The sequence below is a fragment of the Gekko japonicus genome, unplaced genomic scaffold, assembly GCF_001447785.1.
Source record: "Gekko japonicus isolate JY-2015 unplaced genomic scaffold, Gekko_japonicus_V1.1 scaffold4765, whole genome shotgun sequence".
In the NCBI taxonomy this organism is placed as follows: domain Eukaryota; kingdom Metazoa; phylum Chordata; class Lepidosauria; order Squamata; family Gekkonidae; genus Gekko; species Gekko japonicus.
Window position 1 is genome coordinate 22,312 of NW_015167196.1, and position 19,638 is coordinate 41,949.

General features: G+C 49.2%; 1 protein-coding gene across 1 annotated transcript in view; it reads left to right on the top strand.

The window, feature by feature from the left end:
* EPG5 (ectopic P-granules autophagy protein 5 homolog (C. elegans)) overlaps nt 1-19,638 on the top strand; it is a gene marked incomplete at both ends in the record, with an annotated part of 66,391 nt that overhangs the window by 21,739 nt on the left and 25,014 nt on the right. Inside the window, 8 exons of the mRNA XM_015413154.1 lie at nt 3,156-3,298; nt 5,750-5,906; nt 7,914-8,108; nt 9,500-9,713; nt 12,255-12,412; nt 13,472-13,679; nt 13,817-13,892; nt 16,917-17,020. Of these exons, the coding sequence (XP_015268640.1) occupies nt 3,156-3,298; nt 5,750-5,906; nt 7,914-8,108; nt 9,500-9,713; nt 12,255-12,412; nt 13,472-13,679; nt 13,817-13,892; nt 16,917-17,020 (1,255 nt within the window). The remainder of the gene's footprint in view (nt 1-3,155; nt 3,299-5,749; nt 5,907-7,913; nt 8,109-9,499; nt 9,714-12,254; nt 12,413-13,471; nt 13,680-13,816; nt 13,893-16,916; nt 17,021-19,638) is intronic.

Consider the following 19,638-nt stretch of genomic DNA (forward strand, 5'->3'; position numbering starts at 1 on the left):
GACTTCATAAGAAGATAACTGTTTATTGGTAGATCCAGAACTAGAGACACGTGTGCAGCTTGTGTCAGGAATGGGCGCAAATACGAGGACCTCTGACTTATACTAGAATCAAACGTCCCGCCTGTAAGCATGATGGATACATCTTGCGCGCGCGGGCAAAGCAAGCAGGCAAAGCAAAAGCTGTTAACTTTCCCAGCCGAGTAAAACTGCAGCTGGAGCATCTACAAGGTCAAGTATAAGATAGCAAACAGTTGGTGAGCCAGGGAGAGCTGAGACAGAAAACGGGAGGGCACCCCTGCACATTCCAGACCTATGACAGGGCTACCTGACAAGTGTGCAGACTCTAATTTTGCATCATATAATGTGTCATGTTAATCCTTCTGCTTTGCTTCAGTTGTGGGTTTTTTAAAAAATTCTGGTTGGATCTACAACCCTAATTCTATTGCATTGTTTATTGAATGTCTCATCCCGTTGACTGTATGGACTCATTCTGTGTAATGCACCTTGAGTCCAAGTGAGAAAGGTGGACTATAAATAATGTAATAAAAAGGAGACAATCTTATCTCAAAATAATTTAAGGGAGGATTTCCCCTTATTTTGCCTGCCTTCCTTCCTTCCTTCCTTCCTTCCTTCCTTCCTTCCTTCCTTCCTTCCTTCCGGTCTCAAAGCCTCAAGCGGAGACTCATTCTAGGTCAAAGTGGATGATGGCAGGCGAATGCTGCTGCTCTCAGTATGCGTGTAAGAAATCTGGACACAGCCGGGACTTCTCAGTAGTGGGCCCCCTAGCCTTGTGGAGTGTCCCACCTGCATAGGTCAGGCTTAGCCAGCATTTAGGCCTTAGTAATTAAATGTGACTATTCATTTAACCTCTCGGTTTTGAGCAGTGCCACATCAGAATTGGCTCAAACCAGGCTAAACAATCATCTTAAAATCATTTTCTACGCGTTGTAATGTTTTTTTGGGGGGGAAATTTGCAACAGCCAAAGGAACCTCTGAATCCACCCCTGCCAAAAGTCTCCCCAGCTTCTCTCCCACGGATGTCTAGCATTTAGGAGAGCTTCTCTGGTTGTTCTCTTTAGGGAGCGCCTTTTGTTAACTGGTGACCAGTGTCCTGCACTTGTCACGGCCCTAGGCCTATAGTAGAGCGGCCTGTAGGCCCTGGGGAGGCCTATATTAAAGTAGCTACCAGGCCTACATTTCCCAGACACCTTCCGGGCCGTGTGATTGGTAAATGGGTATTTGGAGGGAAAATGTGGGCCAATCAGGGGTAAGCGGGTTGTGCCTGGGAAGATGGCTCACTCCTAGGAAGCAGGGCTGGGAGAGGCTGCTGCAGACGGAGGGATCAGGGTGGCCAGCTCCAGGCTTATTTTATTTAATTTAGTTAGTAGACTTTTACCCCACCCTCCCGGCAAAGCTGGCTCAGGGCGGCTCACAGCAATACGGAACAATACAATGTCAATATAAGTTATAAAATCCATTAAACTCACAAATTCTAAAACCATACATATCATCTATGTATCTAATAGCCAACATGCCCCCTCTGTGCGGATATCTAAATCCACACGTCAGGAGGACATGGAGGGTAAACAGGTTTTCCTGCACACTCGGGGCACTCCCCAGGTGTGCAGAAAAATCTGAAATGTTGAAATAACTATACAGGGGATACTTAACACTCCCCCCCCAAAAAAAAGCACAACAGCTTTTTCTGCTCATGCACAGAGAATGGACTTACTGAAGATGAGGAGCCTTCTCTCCCCCTCCCTTCCTCTCCTTGGAAAGCAACTGTTTTGAGCACATGACTGGCTTTGAGCACATGACTGAGAGCCAGTTTGGTGTAGTGGTTAAGTGTGTGGACTCTAATCTGGGAGAACCAGGTTTGATTCCCCCACTCCTCCACTAGCACCTGGCTGGATGACCTTGGGCAAGCCGTAGCTCTGATAAGAGCTGTTCTTGAAAAAGAGCAGTTCCTGTCAGAGCTCTCTCAGCCCCACCTACCTCACAGGGTGCCTGTTGTGGGGAGGGGAAGGGAAAGGAGTTTGTAAGCCGCTCTGAGACACCTTTGAGTAGTGAAGGGCGGGGTATAAATCCAATCTCCTCCTCTTCTTTTTTTCCTAGCAACAAGGCCTTTGCAGGCTTTTCTGCTCTTGGGAAGCCGGGAATGAAGAGCGATGGAAAACCGCGGGTGGCTTTGTGGCTGAGCCTGCATCTGGCTCAGCCTCCCAGGCAATGCCCACCGCTGCCAGGCTCGAAGTTAGCAGAAAAGAAGGAGGGGAGAAAGAAAGAAGGGGGGGGGATTGGCTTGGGGGAGAGAGAAAGACGGGGGTATTTGCTCAGCAGGGAGAGAGAGAGAGAGACAAAGAAAGGAGGATCGACTTGGTGGAGGGGTGGAAAGCCCACTCCCCCACTTGCACCTGCTGATGTGACCTTGGGTCAGTCACAAGCTCTGGCACAGCTGTCCTTGAAAAACAACGGTTCCTGTCAGAGCTCTCTCAGCCCCACCTACCTCACAGGGTGCCTGTTGTGGGGAGGGGAAGGGAAAGGAGTTTGTAAGCCGCTCTGAGACACCTTTGAGTAGTGAAGGGCGGGGTATAAATCCAATCTCCTCCTCTTCTTTTTTTCCTAGCAACAAGGCCTTTGCAGGCTTTTCTGCTCTTGGGAAGCCGGGAATGAAGAGCGATGGAAAACCGCGGGTGGCTTTGTGGCTGAGCCTGCATCTGGCTCAGCCTCCCAGGCACTGCCCACCGCCGCCAGGCTCGAAGTTAGCAGAAAAAAAGGAGGGGAGAAAGAAAGAAGGGGGGGGATTGGCTTGGGGGAGAGAGAAAGATGGGGGTATTTGCTCGGCAGGGAGAGAGAGAGATAGACAAAGAAAGGAGGATCGACTTGGTGGAGGGTTGGAAAGAAAAAGGAGGGGTTAGCTTGGGCAGAGAAAGAAAGGGGGAGAGGAGGGAAAGGGAAGGAAGCCAAGGTGGGGGGGGAATGCCCCCTCCCCACCAAAAAAACTGGGTTTTTCCCCCCGAGCTTAAAAATTTCTGGAAATTTTACATCTCTAACTGTGTGTAGCCCTGGGAAAAGCAGTTCCTAAATGCTCAGATCCATAAAGCACCTGGGCTTTGTAATTGATTTGTTTGTAACTGATCGTCTCTTTCCCACCCCAGTTTGAAGGGAAGTATAAAAACGAAGCCGTCGGCCAGCACCTCCACGCCCTGAAGAGAGAAGTGAAGCTGCTGCAGGCGGAAGCCACGAAGCCCCCTTCTCCAGGTGTCGTGGAAGCTGCGGTGCACTTGGAGAACTTCATCACGTAAGCGTCTGTCTAGAAGCATAGAATAGAACCAGAGAATCACGGAGTTGGGAGGGGCCATAGAGGCCATCTAGTCCCACCCCCTGCTCAATGCAGGGTAAGCCTAGAGCATCCCTGACAAGTGTTTGTCCAGCCGCTGCTTGAAGACTGCCAGGGAGGGGGAGCTCACCACCTCCCCAGGCAGCTGATTCCACTGTGGCACAACTCTTACTGTAACAAAAGTTTTCCCTAAGATTCAGCCGTTGCTTTCCTTCCCTTCATTTAAACCCATCCTAGCGAGTCCTCTCCTCCGCTGCCAGCAGCCCTCCTCAAAGTGACAGCCCTTCAAATAGAATCACAGAACCACAGAGTTGGAAGGTGCCATAGAGGCCATCCAGTCCAACCCCCTGCCCAATGCAGAAGGCTTGCTGTGAGATGTTGGCTTGTTTGTCCTTTTTTGAATTCTGGGAGGGGGGGCGTTGGGGAATTTGGATACCCGGTTTGGCGACTCTAAGTGGAGGGACCCCAGGGCCCTGGACAAGGTTCTTTGCATGCCCTGAAGCCTCATGCTTAGGGTTGCCAGCTTCGGGTTGGGACCAGTGTTCCCCCTGAGCTGAATTAGTATGAGCTAGCTCACACTTTTTAGCTTCCGGCTCACACATTTTTGCCTTCGCTCAGGAAGGAGGGCTCCAGAGCAAACTCACTTATGCAGTCGCCAAATGGCTCACTCACAACTTTAATGCCAGTAGCTCACAGAGTTTTGCTCACAAGACTCCACAGCTTAGAGGGAGCCTTGGTTGGGACATACCTGGAGATTTTGAGGATGGATCTTGGGAAGGCAGGGGGACGTCAAAACGCTATGAGTCCGTAGAGTCTACCCTCCAAACCGGCCAGTTTTCTCCAGGGGAACTTTGTCGTCTGGAGATCAATTGTAATAGCGGGAGATCTCCAGGTGCCACCTGGAAGTTGGTGATCCTACCCTCCCCCCCAAGCTGTTCTGGTCAGAGGATTCCCTGGAACCTCATCCTACAAGCACAAAATACTGCGGTAGCAGGAAAAAACACCACCCTGTGCATGTGAGTTCCTGCAATAACACGTGCAAGCAAAATGTATGTATTCCTCCAAAACATTTCTATGCCACGTTCCCGCCAAATAGGGTCCCCAAAGTTGGTGTATGGTCAAACTTTAAAACGTTTCAGCGTTAAAAAAGCATTTAGAATACAGTGTCTGTACCACAAATCAGTAAAACCAGGAAAATTCTTGTTTGTTCTTTTAAAGAGAGAATCTGTCCCAGATGGTGCATTATTGTCTGCTTCAGGGCTTTTTTTGGTAGAGAAAGGCCAGCAGGAACTCATTAGCATAATAGGCCACACCCAACAGCTGAAACACATTAGCATATTAGGCCAAACCCCCGACAGTGCAGCCCATTAGCATATTAGGCCACACCCCAATGCCTTCCCTTGGCTTGCTCGGGTGCCCCACAGCTGCAGGGAGCCCGGGCAAGCCAGCCCTTGGACAGGCTGGGGAAGACACGGGGAGGCATTTAAATGCTTCCCTGATCCTTCCAGGCCCCCCCCCGGTCCACCTGCCTCGGAGGTGCCAGGGGGGGGGGTTCCCTCTCCAGGCCTTCCCTCTGTAGCCAGGCACGCTTTTGGCTGTAGTGGGCGTGGCCAACTCTGAAGCCAGCCGGAACTCCGTTCCTGTGCCTTCCTGCCCCAAAATAGCCCTGGTCTGCTTCTACATTTGAAATAATGTATTCTTACGAGTACATCTGATTTTTCTTGTTGTTGTATGTAACAACTCATAGTATTGGATAAACCTGACGAATCTATATTTTCCTCTAACCTTCCCTTTTTTAAATCACTTTTTTGAGAAAACAAGAAAACAAAACCAAAAAACCCAGTTAAAAACGACAATTCAGTAAAAACATATAAACACACCTAGCGCCAAATACAGGGAGGAGCTAAATTGCAGTTACTGTTATTGTTTTCTCTTGTGTTTTGGGGCTCTTTAGATCATGGTTGCTATAATTCTTTTTTTTTGGAGGGGCGTCCGGTCTCAGTCGACTTACGCTGACCCCGTAGGGTTTTGAAGGCAAGAGCCGAGCAGAGGTTGTTTGCCACTGCCTGCCCCTGCATTGCACCCCTGGACTTCCTTAGCGGTCTCCCATCCAAATACTAACCGGGGCCGACCCTGCTTAGCTTCCGAGATCTGAGGAGATCAGGCTACCCTGGGCCATCCACGTTAGGGCAATTCCTTTAGCGAGTCATATATAAATACTGAATGTGTCTAACTCACTTCTATTAATGTGGATACAGCACTGTTCTGCACTTTCTCTGTGGGCAACCTCAAGGAGACCGAGTCTGCTTTGAAGAGTGTTTAGAAAGGTCTCCTTCACAGTTTTGTTTCCCAGGCCCTTGCTAATCTATCCCCCCCCCCCCCTCCTCACCCCCGGCTGCCGTTTTCCCACAGAGCTTTAATCAACCTCTACAAGCTGCAGCCTGTGCCAGGGATTCACAGAGTCGGGATCAGTCTGTTTTTTGCAGTGGTGGGCTTTGTGAGCGACGAAACGCAGCGCCATCCCCCCACAAGGCAGTTCTTCAGCTCCTGCATCGAGATCCTTGGCCAAGTAAGTCGATTTGGGGTGGGAGTGTGTGTGGTTTGCAGTCCAACATCCTGTCTCACACTGGGGCCATAATTGTTTTCAACAAAGGACCCAGCAACAAGATATCAGTACAAAATTAACATATTGCTGAACAAGTTCTTTACAACAGGGCATAGAGTCCGAGGCCTTCATAAGAACACAAGAAGGGCCCTGCTGGATCAGACCAGTGGTCCATCCAGTCCAGCACCATGTCTCACAATGGGGCCAACCAGTTCCTCTGGAAGGCCAACAACAGGGCATAGAGTCCGAGGCCTTCATAAGAACACAAGAAGGGCCCTGCTGGATCAGACCAGTGGTCCATCCAGTCCAGCACCATGTCTCACAATGGGGCCAACCAGTTCCTCTGGAAGGCCAACAACAGGGCATAGAGTCCGAGGCCTTCATAAGAACACAAGAAGGGCCCTGCTGGATCAGACCAGTGGTCCATCCAGTCCAGCACCATGTCTCACAATGGGGCCAACCAGTTCCTCTGGAAGGCCAACAACAGGGCATAGAGTCCGAGGCCTTCATAAGAACATAAGAAGAGTCCTGCTGTATCAGACCAGTGGTCCATCTAGTCCAGCATCCTGTCTCACACAGGGGCCAACCAGGAGGGCCAATAGCAGGGCATAGAGGTCGAGGCCTTCCCCTAATGTTGTTTCCTGACACTAGTACTCAGAGTTCTGACTGCCTCTGAACGTGGAGGTTCCCTTTAGTGACCATGGCAAGTAGCTGCTGGTAGACCTGCCCTCCATGAATCTGTCTGATCTCCTGGTTCGATTCTTCTCTGCTCCCCAGTTAAATTCCCTTTTCTCCAGAATCTTGATTCCCCCCCCCCTTCCTATATTTTCCCCTTTATTCTTTCTGAAACCCCAGATGAGGCAGAGGTCATAGCCGGTGTTCCCTCTAAGCTGAATTGGTGTGGGCTAGCTCAGGGTTTTTTAGCCTCCAGCTCACAGATTTTTGTCTCAATACAGGAAGGAGGGCTCCAGAGCAAACTGATTTTATGCAGTAGACAAATTGCTCACTCACAACTTTAATGCCAGTAGCTCACAAAGCAGATTTTTTTTACTTACAGGATGCCACAGCTTAGAGGAAGCATGGGTCATAGCCACAAATTTCTCATCCACTAGGGTAAAACCACTGGTTTCAAGCCAGTATCTTTCGTGTGAAAAGGGCAGCCAGTCTCACAGAGAATGTAGTTCCAGGTCAGTAGGACTGCTGAGTACCTAAATCCACAGAGACATAGAATCCCAGAGTTGGGAGGGGCCATACAGACCACCTAGTCCAACTCCCTGCCCAATGCAGGACCAGCCTCAAGCATCTCTGACAAATATTGGTCCAGCCTCTTCTTGAAAGCTGCCAGTGAACGGGGAGCTCACCACCTTCTCTAGGCAGCTGATCCCACCTTTGAACCACTCTGACCGTGAAAAAGCTTTTCCTAATATCCAGCCGATACCTTTCTGCATGTGATTGCAACCTGTTGCTTCGGTCCCTCTTCTCTGCTGCTAACTGCACCAGCTCCCTGCCCTCCTCCAAATGACAGCCTTTCAGATATCTAAAGAGAGCAATCATGTTCCCCCTCAACCTCCTCTTCTCCAGATGAAACATTCCCAGGGGCCCTCAGCCTTTCCTCGTAGAGCTCGGTCTCCAGACCCCCGATCATCCTCGTCGCTCTCTTCTGCACCCTCTCGATTTTGCCCACATCCTTTTTGAAGCGAGGCCTCCAGAACTGCACACAGTACTCCCAAGTGCGGCCTGACCAAGGTATACAGGGGGGCGATGACCTCCTGCGATTTCGACCATGAGAACAAACCCTATAATAAGATGGAGCTGGGTCAACTGGCCCTCTCTTGCAGCAAATGTCTGCTGCTTAGCTTTCCAAATGCACCTGAGCTCTCACAGGGGAATGGGAAGGCCAAGCGGAACCGCGGGAGCCGTGCAGCACCTCTGGCAAATGAGACACTCTCTCCTCCACGTGTCCCTTCCCAGGTCTTTGTGGCGGGAACCAAATCGGAATGCCGGCCCCTCCTGCGGACCATTCTGAAGAACCGGAGGCTCTGCACCCTCCTCTCGCCTTACTTCACTCCTGTCGCCTCCCCGGAGGAGTTCGTGGACCTTTACGAGCAAGTGGTCTCCTTCCTCAGCGACGACAACAGCGACGTCATCTTCATGCTGCTCACCAAGGCAAGGGGGGGTCCTCAGCACTCCCTAGTAGCCAGTTCGATGTAGTGGTTAAGACCTCAAACTCTAGTCTGGGAGAACCAGGTTTGATACCCCACTCCTCCACATGCAGCTGCTGGTGTGACCTTGGGCCAGTCACAAGTTCTTTCAGAGCTGTTCTCTTGAGAGCAGTCCTCGAAAGAGCTCTCTCAGCCCCACTAACCTCACAGATTGTCTGTTGTGGGGAAGGGAAAGGAGATTGTAAGCCGCTCTGAGACTCTTTCCAGTATTGAAGGGCAGTGTATAAATCCAGTCTTCTTCTCCTCCTCCTCCTCCTCCTCTTCCTCCTCCTCCTTTGTGACTGTAGTGCTGAACCAAGGTTAATGCTGATAAAGGAAATTTGCATGGAAGGAAAAGAACACAAATATATCCTGTGGTTGTAATAGCATTATGACAACAATTTAAAAGAACAAATCACAACCGGTGTTCCCTCTAAGCTGAGTTAGCATGAGCTAGCTCACAGTTTTTTAGCCTCCAGCTGACACATTTTTGTCTTAGCTCAGGAAGGACGGCTCCAGAGCAAACTAACTTATGCAGTAGCCAAATTGCTCACAACTTTAATGCCAGTAGCTCACAAGACTCCACTGGCTTAGAGGTAGCATACATTTCTAATGGATTAGATAATCAAAATATTACAGTGGAATTTGAACAGACGTTTTGTCCCACATATAACGTTCTCAAAAGCAAAAAAAGTTACTCTTCCTTCCAATATTCTTTATATATACATGCAAATTAAGTATTAGAGTCCATTAATAACAGATAGGAATCTTCTGTTTTTAGATGCTGATGTGTTTTCTAGATAATTTCCACGTTCTGAGGAAAAACCTCCTTCTAAGCAGATTCCATAATTCTAAAACTGCAAAGAATATAAAATAAATTATATACAGTATCGTGAAACGCAGTACAAAAAAAACTCAGGGTGCCAAAGGTCCTTCAGTGTCAGTCTTGTCTACTCAGACTGGCAGGGGCTCTCCAGGGTCTCAGGTGGAGGTCTTTCCCATCACCTGCTGCCTGGTCCTTTTAATCGGAGATGCTGAACCTGGGACCTTCTGCATGCCAAGCAGAGGCTCTTCCGCTGAACCACTGGGAACATGCCAGCTCAGTGGCCTGCTCCCAGTCTCTCAGCTGGGAGTAAGAAATCGGGGATGATGCGGCTGCACCCGGTCCTCCTTTATATGCTAGGCAGAAATCCTTATAAACCCACAGCGAACATCCATACTATTGAGTCCTCTGCTCAGCCTTCCTATGCTTGGTTTTGGGTTTCCCCCATCTTCTCTGAGTCCTTCTGATTTTGACATTCCCCACAACCACAACCCCTTGGGCCAATGCTGTTTCCCCCCCTCCTGCTCCTCTAGTTTGATCTCCCGCAGTGGTTGCACAGCTCGAAGCCCCCTCTGTCGGCGCGCACCCGGCTGCTGGAGTCCATCCACGTGGCGCTCAAGACCTGCGGCTTCGAGCCCGAGGAAGACGTCTCGATGCCTTACAATCTCTTCTGCAAGCACTGGGCCTGCCTCCTCCGGTATCAGTTCCCCGACCACTACAGCACTTTCCTCAGGCTGCTGATGCAGAGTAAGTCCCCAAAGGCCTTTGGTCTCGCTGCTGAGCTGTCCTTCAGCCAGCGTCTGGCACAATTTCCAAGCAACAAAGTTGTAGCATTTCCAGTGGTGATGTGATGCAACTTTCAGATGCAACTTTCTGCTGAAAACAGTTGCTTTTGGAAAACAAAAGCCATGTGCTGCGATGATGAGGGTGGTGATGAGGGTGAGGGTGATGAAGAGGGTGAGGGTGATAAGGGGGTGAGGGTGAGGGTGAGGAAGGTGAGGGTGGTGGTTGTGATGATAGTGGTGAGGGTGGTGAGGATGGTGAGGGTGGTGATGGGGGTGGTGAGGAGGAAGGTGGTGAGGGTGAGGTGATGTTGGGGAGGGTGATGAAGGTGGTGAGGGTGGTGAAGGTGATGGTGAGGGTGGTTGTGATGATAGTGGTGAGGAGGGCAAGGGTGGTGATGATGGTGGTGAGGGGGATGAGGATGAAGGTGGTGAGGGTGAGGTGATGTTGGTGAGGGAGTGGTGAAGGTTAGGGTGGTGATGAGGGTGAGGGTGGTGGAGGTGAGGGTGGTGAGGGTGGTGAGGGGGATGAGGATGAAGGGGGTGACGTGATGAGGGTGAGGGTGGTGGAGGTGGTGATGGTTAGGGTTGTGATGAGGTTAAGGGTGGTGAAGGTGAGGGTGATGAGGATGAAGGGGGTGAGGGTGATGAGGGTGATGGTGAGGGTGGTGATTGTGAGGATAGTGGTGAGGGCAAGGGTGGAGGGGGATGAGGATGAAGGTGGTGAGGGTGAGGTGATGTTGGTGAGGGAGTGGTGAAGGTTAGGGTGGTGATGAGGGTGAGGGTGGTGGAGGTGAGGGTGGTGAGGGTGGTGAGGGGGATGAGGATGAAGGGGGTGACGTGATGAGGGTGAGGGTGGTGGAGGTGAGGGTGGTGAGGGGGATGACGATGACGGGTGAGGATGAAGGGGGTGAGGGTGATGATGAGGGTGGTGATTGTGATGATAGTGGTGAGGAGGGCAAGGGTGGTGATGATGGTGGGGGTGGTGAGGGTGGTGAGGATGAAGGTGGTGAGGGTGAGGTGATGTTGGTGAGGGGTGGTGAAGGTTAGGGTGGTGAGGAGGGTGAGGGTGGTGAAGGTGAGGATGGTGAGGATGAAGGGGGTGAGGGTGAGGGTGGTGAAGGTGAGGGTGGTGAGGGGGATGAGGGTGAAGATGGTGAGGTTGATGGTGGTGATGATAAGAACATAAGGGAAGCCAATGTTGGATCAGGCCGATGATGATGATGATTTTGGACAAACCAAAATAACACCCCCAAATTACATGAGTTTCGAAACTCTTCTTCAGGCTCGATTCGAGTCCAGTAGCACCTTAGAGACCAACAGGATTTTCAGGCCAGGAGCTTTCAAGGGTCACAGCTCCCTTCACCAGACTCTTGTGAAAGCTCATATGCCAAAAGTCTTGTTGGCCTCTGAGGTGCCAACTGGACTCGAATGCAGCTGTTGTACTGCTTACCAACACGGCTGCCTCTGAAACTATCTTCTTCAGGCTGTATGTTGGAGGGAGGAGGGGGGAAAGATGTCTCGGGGCCTGATTCATTTATTTATTTTGTTAGACTTTTGTCCCGCCCTCCCCGCAGTGTAGGCTAAGGGCAGGTTCGGAGGCCATGTAACTGGATCCCGTGTTGAATGCCTCGGGGGTTTTCGGTAGGTTGGGTGGTTTTCTGCCTCTCTCCAAACTACTAGAACTCAAGGTTGTCCAATGAAGCTGATGGGCAGTAGGTTCAGGAGAGACAAAAAGGGAGTGATTAAAATGTGGAATTTGCTGCCAGAGGATGTAGCGATGGCCGCAGGAATAAACAGCTTTAAAAGGGGACTACATAGAGTTGGCCTTTGTCCACCACTGCAGCACACTGAGTTGGCAGTTTCATTGATCTATCCACTTCGACCTTCCTCCCAAGATCTTTTTCCATCTCTGTCTCAGCAAAGTTCTGAGCCTGTACTTGGAAGTTGGGATTTCTTGTCATCAGGGGTCATTTCGTAGAAAAAGAGGTGCAGGAGCTCATTAGCATAACTTATTAGCATAACTTATTTGCATATGCCACACACACCCCTGGCATCACCGGAAGTGTGTCAGAAGGCAACACCCACCGCTCAGGCTCCACTGGACTGTTTTGGATTGCTTGCTATTGGGGGGGGGACGCGCAGATCTGCCCTCACAGTGGGCACCTTTTACCTGAAGGTGGGCGGGGGGGGGCTCTGCAACTTACCTGGCTGCTTCTTGCTCCTCATGGCCTGACTGAGGGCTGCTGGGAGCAGGAGGCGGGGCTTGTTGTATGTGCCCGCCCCCTGGCCTCCTTACTGCCGGAGCTCCGCTCCTGTGCGCTCCCACAGGAAATAACCCCTGCTTGTCATTGTGTTGGGATTTTCCGTTTATCGTGTGGGATCAGAGTGTGTAATACTGATCCCCAGTCATAGTATCAGATGTTCTGTAGTTCTATGGCTGTACTTGATGGGATCCAGCATTAAAACGATCCGTTTGGGGGTGTGTGTCTGTGTTTGCCTGCAGGTTCCTCGGATCAGCTCCTGTGCCCCGACTGCTGGAAGGTGTCCCTCAAAGCCCTGGGTTGCTACCCCCCAGCAGCCAACAATGGCGCCGGGAAAGAGGAGTCCACGGAAAACGTAGCGTTGCAGGCCTCTGCGGAGACACTCCTGTCAACAGAACAGGTGGCCCTTGATCAGCCCATGTTGTTGCACTGTCTGCATCTTGAGGATTAGTCTGTTGGTTGTCGCTGACGGTCCGATAACCTGGGCTCTCTGGAGGATATCCGGCCTTGTTTGGTGCGGTGGTGAAGTGCGCGGACTCTAATCTGGGAGAACCGGGTCTGATTCCCCACTCTTCCACTTGCACCTGCTGGATGACCTTGGGCAAGCCGTAGTTCTGATAAGAGCTGTACTTGAAAAAGAGCAGTTTCTGTCAAGAGCTCTCACAGCCCCGCCTACCTCACAGGGTGTCTGTTGTGGGGAGGGGGAGGGAAAGGAGTTTGTAAGCCGCTTTGAGGCTCCTTTGGGTAGTGATGGGCGGGGGATAAATCCAGTCTCTTCTTCTTCTTTTACTTCACAGGGTATCTGTTGTGGGGAGGGGAAGGGAAAGGAGTTTGTCAGCCACTCTGAGACTCCTTCGGGTAGTGAAGGGCGGGATATAAATCTAATCTTCTTTTACCTCACAGGGTGTCTGTTGTGGGGAAAGGGAGGGAAAGGAGTTTGTAAGCCACTCTGAGACTCCTTCGGGTAGTGAAGGGCGGGATATAAATCCAATCTCTTCTTCTTCTTCTTTTTACCTCACAGGGTGTCTGTTGTGGGGAGGGGGAGAGAAAGGAGTTTGTAAGCCGCTCTGAGACTCCTTTGGGTAGTGAAGGGCGGGGTATAAATCCAATCTCTTCCTCTTCTTCTTCTACCTCACAGGGTGTCTGTTGTGGGGAGGGGAAGGGAAAGGGGTTTGTCAGCCGCTCTGACACTCCTTTGGGTAGTGAAGGGCAGGGTATAAATCCAATCTCTTCTTCTTCTTCTTTAACCTCACAGGGTGTCTGTTGTGGGGAGGGGAAGGGAAAGGAGTTTGTAAGCCACTCTGAGACTCTTTTGGGTAGTGAAGGGCGGGGTATAAATCCCGTCTCTTCTTCTTACGCTGCCTCTGAGCCCCCATTGGCTGGAATGGCGGACCTCCGTCCACAGGCTTTGCCTCCCCCGAACGTGTGCCATTCCAGACGTCTCCTCTTCTCCCCGCAGGTGGTGGAGACCATAGAATGGCTCTCCAACTACTTCCTCAAGCTGCGCTTGTCCTCGCGAGACTTCCAGACCTTTGGCTTGTTCTCAAAGTGGGCCCCCTACATCGGCCAGGTGAAGCGCTTCGTGGAGTATCTCATCAAGCGGCTCATTGACTCCGAAGCCACCAAGTTGGCACGGGAGGCGGTGGGCAGTGACGCTGTCCTGGCAGGTAAGGCAACACCGGAAGAAAACATGTTTTGCATGCAGAAGGTGTAGAGTTCACTCCCTGATCTCTTCACTTAAAAGGAGCTCAGGCAGAAGGGCTGGGAATGGAGATCTTGTGCCTGACATATTTTTGTTTTTCAGCTCTGCAGTCTTTGCATTCGGTCGTCACCCAGCTCTTCACTCCATGGATCCTGGTTTTACAGCAGGAAGATGCAAGGTACTGGGAGACAGATGAGCTCACCAGAGTCTGTGGCTGATTATTAATGTACCGTTTCTGCTTTTAGAAAATGTCTGTGCCATCTTTCTGGATCACCTGCCTGAGGCTGCGTATAAAACAAAAAGAACATTAGACAAAACATAAAGCACCATGAGAGTCATTAAGAATTAGTAAAGTGTTTTTAAAAAGCCCAGGCACTGAGCTGTTCAAAACGAGCCGTGTAAAAGAGTTGTCAGGCTAAAAACAGATTGCACAAATTTTTTTAAAAAGTCAACCCCTTAATTAGAAGCAAGGTTTTTGCCTTGTGCTTAGAAGAGAATAGGTTGGGTTGGCACCAGGAGAGCCTCAAGGGGGGAGGGTGTTCCAGAGGTGGCGATGCCACCACCAAGAAGATCCAGTCTGGTCACCACCTGTCCTACCTGTGTGAGGGGGTTGGGACGGAAGGAAATGCAGAGATCAGGCCTTGTGAGGAAGATCATAGAATCATAGAACGTTAGAGTCGGAAGGGACCTTGGCGGGTCATCTAGTCCAACCCCCTGCACTCTGCCACAGAACAGCCGAAAGATAGCCCTACATACCTACAACATACCCGAAAGATGGTCGTCCAGCCTCTGCTTGAAAACGTCCAGCGAAGGAGCATCCACCACCTCCCAAGGCAGACTGTTCCACAGCTCAACCACTCTTACAGTTAGGAAGTTTAGCAAAGGCTGGTTTGGTATACATCTATTTTACATTAAGAACATACTCATAGAATGTTAGAGTTGGCAGGGACCTTGCAGGTCATCTAGTCCAACCCCCTGCACTCTGGAGGAGCATAGCTGAAAGATAGCCCTGCATACCTACAACATACCCAAAAGATAGTCGTCCAGCCTCTGCTTGAAAACGTCCAGTGAAGGAGCATCCACCACCTCCTGAGGCAGACTGTTCCACTGCTCAACCACTCTTACCGTTTGGAAGTTTAGTGAGGGCTGGTTTGGTATACATCTATTTTACATTAAGAACATACTCATAGAATGTTAGAGTTGGAAGGGACCTTGCAGGTCATCTAGTCCAACCCCCTGCACTCTGGAGGAGCATAGCTGAAAGATAGCCCTGCATACCTACAACATACCCAAAAGATAGTCGTCCAGCCTCTGCTTGAAAACGTCCAGTGAAGGAGCATCCACCACCTCCTGAGGCAGACTGTTCCACTGCTCAACCACTCTTACCGTTTGAACGAGCAAGTATGGGAGGAGGAAGAGGAAGCAGAAGACAAGTGTTTGCTGAGAGATCAGAAACCGGTTTTGTTTTAAAACAAGCAGATGTGCAATTGCAAGAGTTCATTTTTGAGAATGTATGTTAATGTTCAAGAGCAGTGTGGTGTAATGATTAAAGTGTCAGACTAAGATCTAGGGAGACCCAGGTTTGAATCCTCACGTGCCCTGGAAGCTCGCCGGGTGACCTCGAGCCAGTCCGTACCCTCATTCTGACCTACCTCACAGGGTTGTTGTGAGAATAAAACAAAGGGGAGGAGAATGACGTAAGTCACTTTGGGTCCCCGTTGGGGTGACAGGGGGGAGGGATATAAGTAAAGCAAATTATCATCTACTCTTAAGAACAGAAGTTCCTGTGTTTGGTGGAGACTTTGGACAGCCACTTTCCATCTGTTTTGGACCTGAGCCAGGGGCTCCATAGGTTCTCAGAAATTCCCAAAGAAATGATCCAAGAGATCTGGGTTTACTTACAAGGAGACCTTTAATAACACAACAGAGTTAACAGAAGATGCAGGCTGAGCTTCTATCAGCTGGCCTCGAGCGTGCACACATGCAGTGAAGCTTAGCCAAACCCTGAGACCAAGTGCATAACTAAAAGGAAGCATCTTACACCCTAAGTGCTGGCAGCCAGTCAAAGGATCGTTAATTAAGCTATCCCAACCACTTGGATGAGCCAGGCTGACTTGCACCTGGCTTCCCGGGGAAGAATCAACCCAGGCTTGGAAGATAAGCCCTGCTGACAAGCTTGAGAGAGAGATCAAGATCTGGTACCCAGGCCTGCGGCTAACCAAGCTGCCAACTTTGCTCTCATATAGATCCTAGCAACAACATCAGTGGGACCCAGCAACATCAGCCATGTCATCTCAAGGTTCCTACTCCTGCTCATCCTCCAATGTGATTTATGCCATCACGTGTCAGCAGTGCCCTTCCACCCTCTACATTGGACAAACAGTCCAGTCCCTATGACAAAGAATAAATTGACATAAGTGGAGAGCCAGTTTGGTGTATTTTAACCTTCCAGGACATTCAATTGCTGACCTGAAAGTAGCAGTTCTCTTACAAAGGGATTTCAAAGGGAGATTAGAAAGAGAGACTGCTGAATTGCAACTGACAACAAAGGTCAAGACAGTGTATCCACCTGGACTGAATCAAGACCTAGGTTTCCTGTCGCATTACCAATGCTGATTTCTCCATACCTACTACCTCCCTGCATATCATGCCTAATCCAATCACACCTATTGTCATTTGCCTGCTAATGTCATTTGGCATCTGAAATCACTCCACTTTCCAATATATAAGACAGACAGACGCACATTCTAGTGAGCAGTGACTCACGAAAGCTCATACGCCACATATGTTGTTAGTCTTGAATGTGCTACTGGGATATGTAAGACAGACAGACGCACATTCTAGTGACTCACGAAAGCTCATACGCCATATATGTTGTTAGTCTTGAATGTGCTACTGGACTCTTGCTCTTAAGCACACGAGAGAGAGAGAGAGATTTCTCTTGGGAGCGGTTGACACCATCCTCTCACAAGACTCAGGGCAACTAAGCACCAGCAGATAACAAAGATGGAGTCACCCAGGCCATGCAACATCTGAGCAGTCAGTGCTGAGCTCGAGGGACCAACGGTCTGACTCCTTCTAAGGCAGATTCATGTATTCGTATTGGTTTGCTCCGAAGTTCTCAGCAGGGCCCAGGAAGGCAAGTAGAACGGGGCTTTATTCTCAAATCTTATTCCTTTTCTTTTTCTGTCTCTTTCTTTAGCGAACAGCCCTGCTATCCGTGGCTGGAAAGTGACACTCCCATGGCTTCCCATATGGTGCAGTTATATGCAGACAGCATCGGAGTCCTACATGGGAGTTTCAAAGGTCAGGAAACACCCCCCCACCATTAAGAACCGTGAACAGAATTTCTTTTTTTCCCTTTTTTTAACTTCTATTGATATAACAAGGGAATTACAAATTATGCAACATTTGATCAGAATATGATTACACACACAAACGTAACAAGTGCTGCAACAGGTATGTCAAAACACACGCTTATGCATTAGATATATTTCTTTTATTGCAGAATAGTCAACTTAGATTTTGAAGTAAAAGTAAATGGCACGGTATGTGCTGTGATTGTAATATTATGTTTTGGACCTTGTGGGGCGAGGGATTTCAAACAAGTCGGTAAGGAAAAAAGGAGAGGTGTGAGAGATACGTGAGATGTTAGTAGTAGTGAGGAAGAAAAGTAATATTAAAGTCGAAGCCGTTGACGGCATGCTTGATTTGAAGGCGGTATAGCTGCTGTTGTTTTTTAAATAATTTTTTTTTATTTTAGTTTTACAGCGCACAGCAATAACTAAAACACAAATGAGCTGAGAAATAAATAAACTTAAACAGAAAAATATATAACACATTGGTTAATGGAATATAGACCAGTTATTATTAAAGTTTTAACCAGTCAAGTTTATATCATATGTAGCACATCATAGTATTTACTTGGAACCCGAACAATTGTGGATGAATCTTTATTGAAGATATATTCTAAAAAGGGATACCATTTTAACTGGAAATCACATTTGCCGATCTGATTAGTAAAAGTAGAAACCTTGTCTGAAATTTTGTCCATGGAATATAGCTCCCATAGTTTATTGTATTGAAAATGACTGGCAAAAAATATGGTCCTCTCCTTCTGTTACCTCCAAATCTCTGAATATACAACTGCAAGCCTACAATATATTAACAAGATGGTACCTTACACCTGCTAAATTACACAATATCACAAAAATTTAGCAGCTTGTTGGAGGTCCTGTGGGGGCTATGGATCTTTTATGTATATCTTGATCAAGAACATGAGTGATGAATGGAAACCATTTCTTGGAGAAGTTTGTTTGTCTGGGGGTAGATATCCAATTGGTGTAGTCTGAACAGAATTTCTCAGGTCTCTGTGGGCTTTGCTATTGAAATCCCCCTGGAATTGATAACCTGGAATATACCTGGTTTTATGTGTTCTTAAGTTTCTGCTGACTGTTTTGTCCCAAGCACTTTTTGGGTTCCTTGGTCAGAGGAGAAGGGGTGGGGTGGGGGAGAGATTCCCCCCCTCCTCAGCCCGGATGACGCTACTGTGCTTGGCAGAAACCATTTTCTTTCTTGTATTCTTGTACGAGCTAGTTTGGTGTAGTGCGAGCCAGTTTGGTGTAGTGGTTAAGTGCACGGACTCTAATCTGGGAGAACTGGGTTTGATTCCCCACTCCTCCCTTGCACCTGTTGGATGACCTTGGGAAAGCCATAGTTCTGATAAGAGCTGTTCTTGAAAAAAGAGCAGTTTCTGTCAAGAGCTCTCTCAGCCCCGCCTACCTCCCAGGGTGTCTGTTGTGGGGAGGGGAAGGGAAGGGAGTTTGTAAGCTGCTCTGAGACACCTTTGGGTAATGAAGGGTGGGGTATAAATCCAGTCTCTTCCTCTTCTTCTTTTACCTCACAGGGTGTCTGTGGTGGGGAGGGGAAGGGAAAGGTGTTTATAAGTTACTCTGAGACACCTTTGGGTAGTGAAGGGTGGGATATAAATCCAATCTCTTCTTCTTCTTCTTTTACCTCACAGGGTGTCTGTTGTGGGGAGGGGAAGGGAAAGGAGTTCGTAAGCTGGTCTGAGACACCTGTGGGTAGTGAAGAGCAGGGTATAAATCCCATCTCTTCTCTCTATTTCCACCTCGCCCCATTCTGGCAGATTTTACACCTGTACTGAAGAAGTTGAAGTTGCTTTTGTCTGCATAAATTTGGTGGAGAAGGAAGCTCAATACTTTCCCACCCTTATGCCTTCTTTCCTGGTATTCTGAGCTTGGCAAGACACTGGCATTTGGTGGTGGAAGCCAGAAAATCTTGCTGCAGGCCATCCCAGAATCTAAAGTAAAAGTAGCCAGAGAGATCGGGGGATTGGTAAATGAAAAATAAACAACCGTGATATAATTACGAAAAGTCTACTCAATCTTTCAAGTGTTTGATAACTATTATGCATTTCTGTGAAATCACATGGATGTAAATAGCCTTCACAATGAGAATAGTCCAATGACATAAAGAGCCAGTTTGGTGTAGTGGTTAAGAGCGGTGAATCTGGAGAGCCGGGTTTGATTCTCCACTCCTCCATGTGCAGCCAGCTGGGCGACCTTGGGTCCGTCACAGTTCTCTCAGAGCTGTTCTCTCAAGAGCAGTTCTCTCAGAACTCTCTCAGCCCCTCCTACCTCCCAGGGTGTCTGTTGTAGGGAGGGGAAGGGAAAGGAGATTGTAAACTGTTCTGAGACTCCTTCGGGTAGTGTCAGAGTTCTCTCAGCCCCACCCACCTCACAGGGTGCCTGTTGTGGGGAGGGAAAGGGAAAGGAGTTAGTAAGCTGCTCTGAAACTCCTTTGGGTAGTGAAGGGCGGGGTATAAATCCAATCTCCTCCTCCTCCTCCTCCTCCTCTTCTTCTTCTTCTTCCTCTTCTTCTTCTTCCTCTTCTTCCTCTTC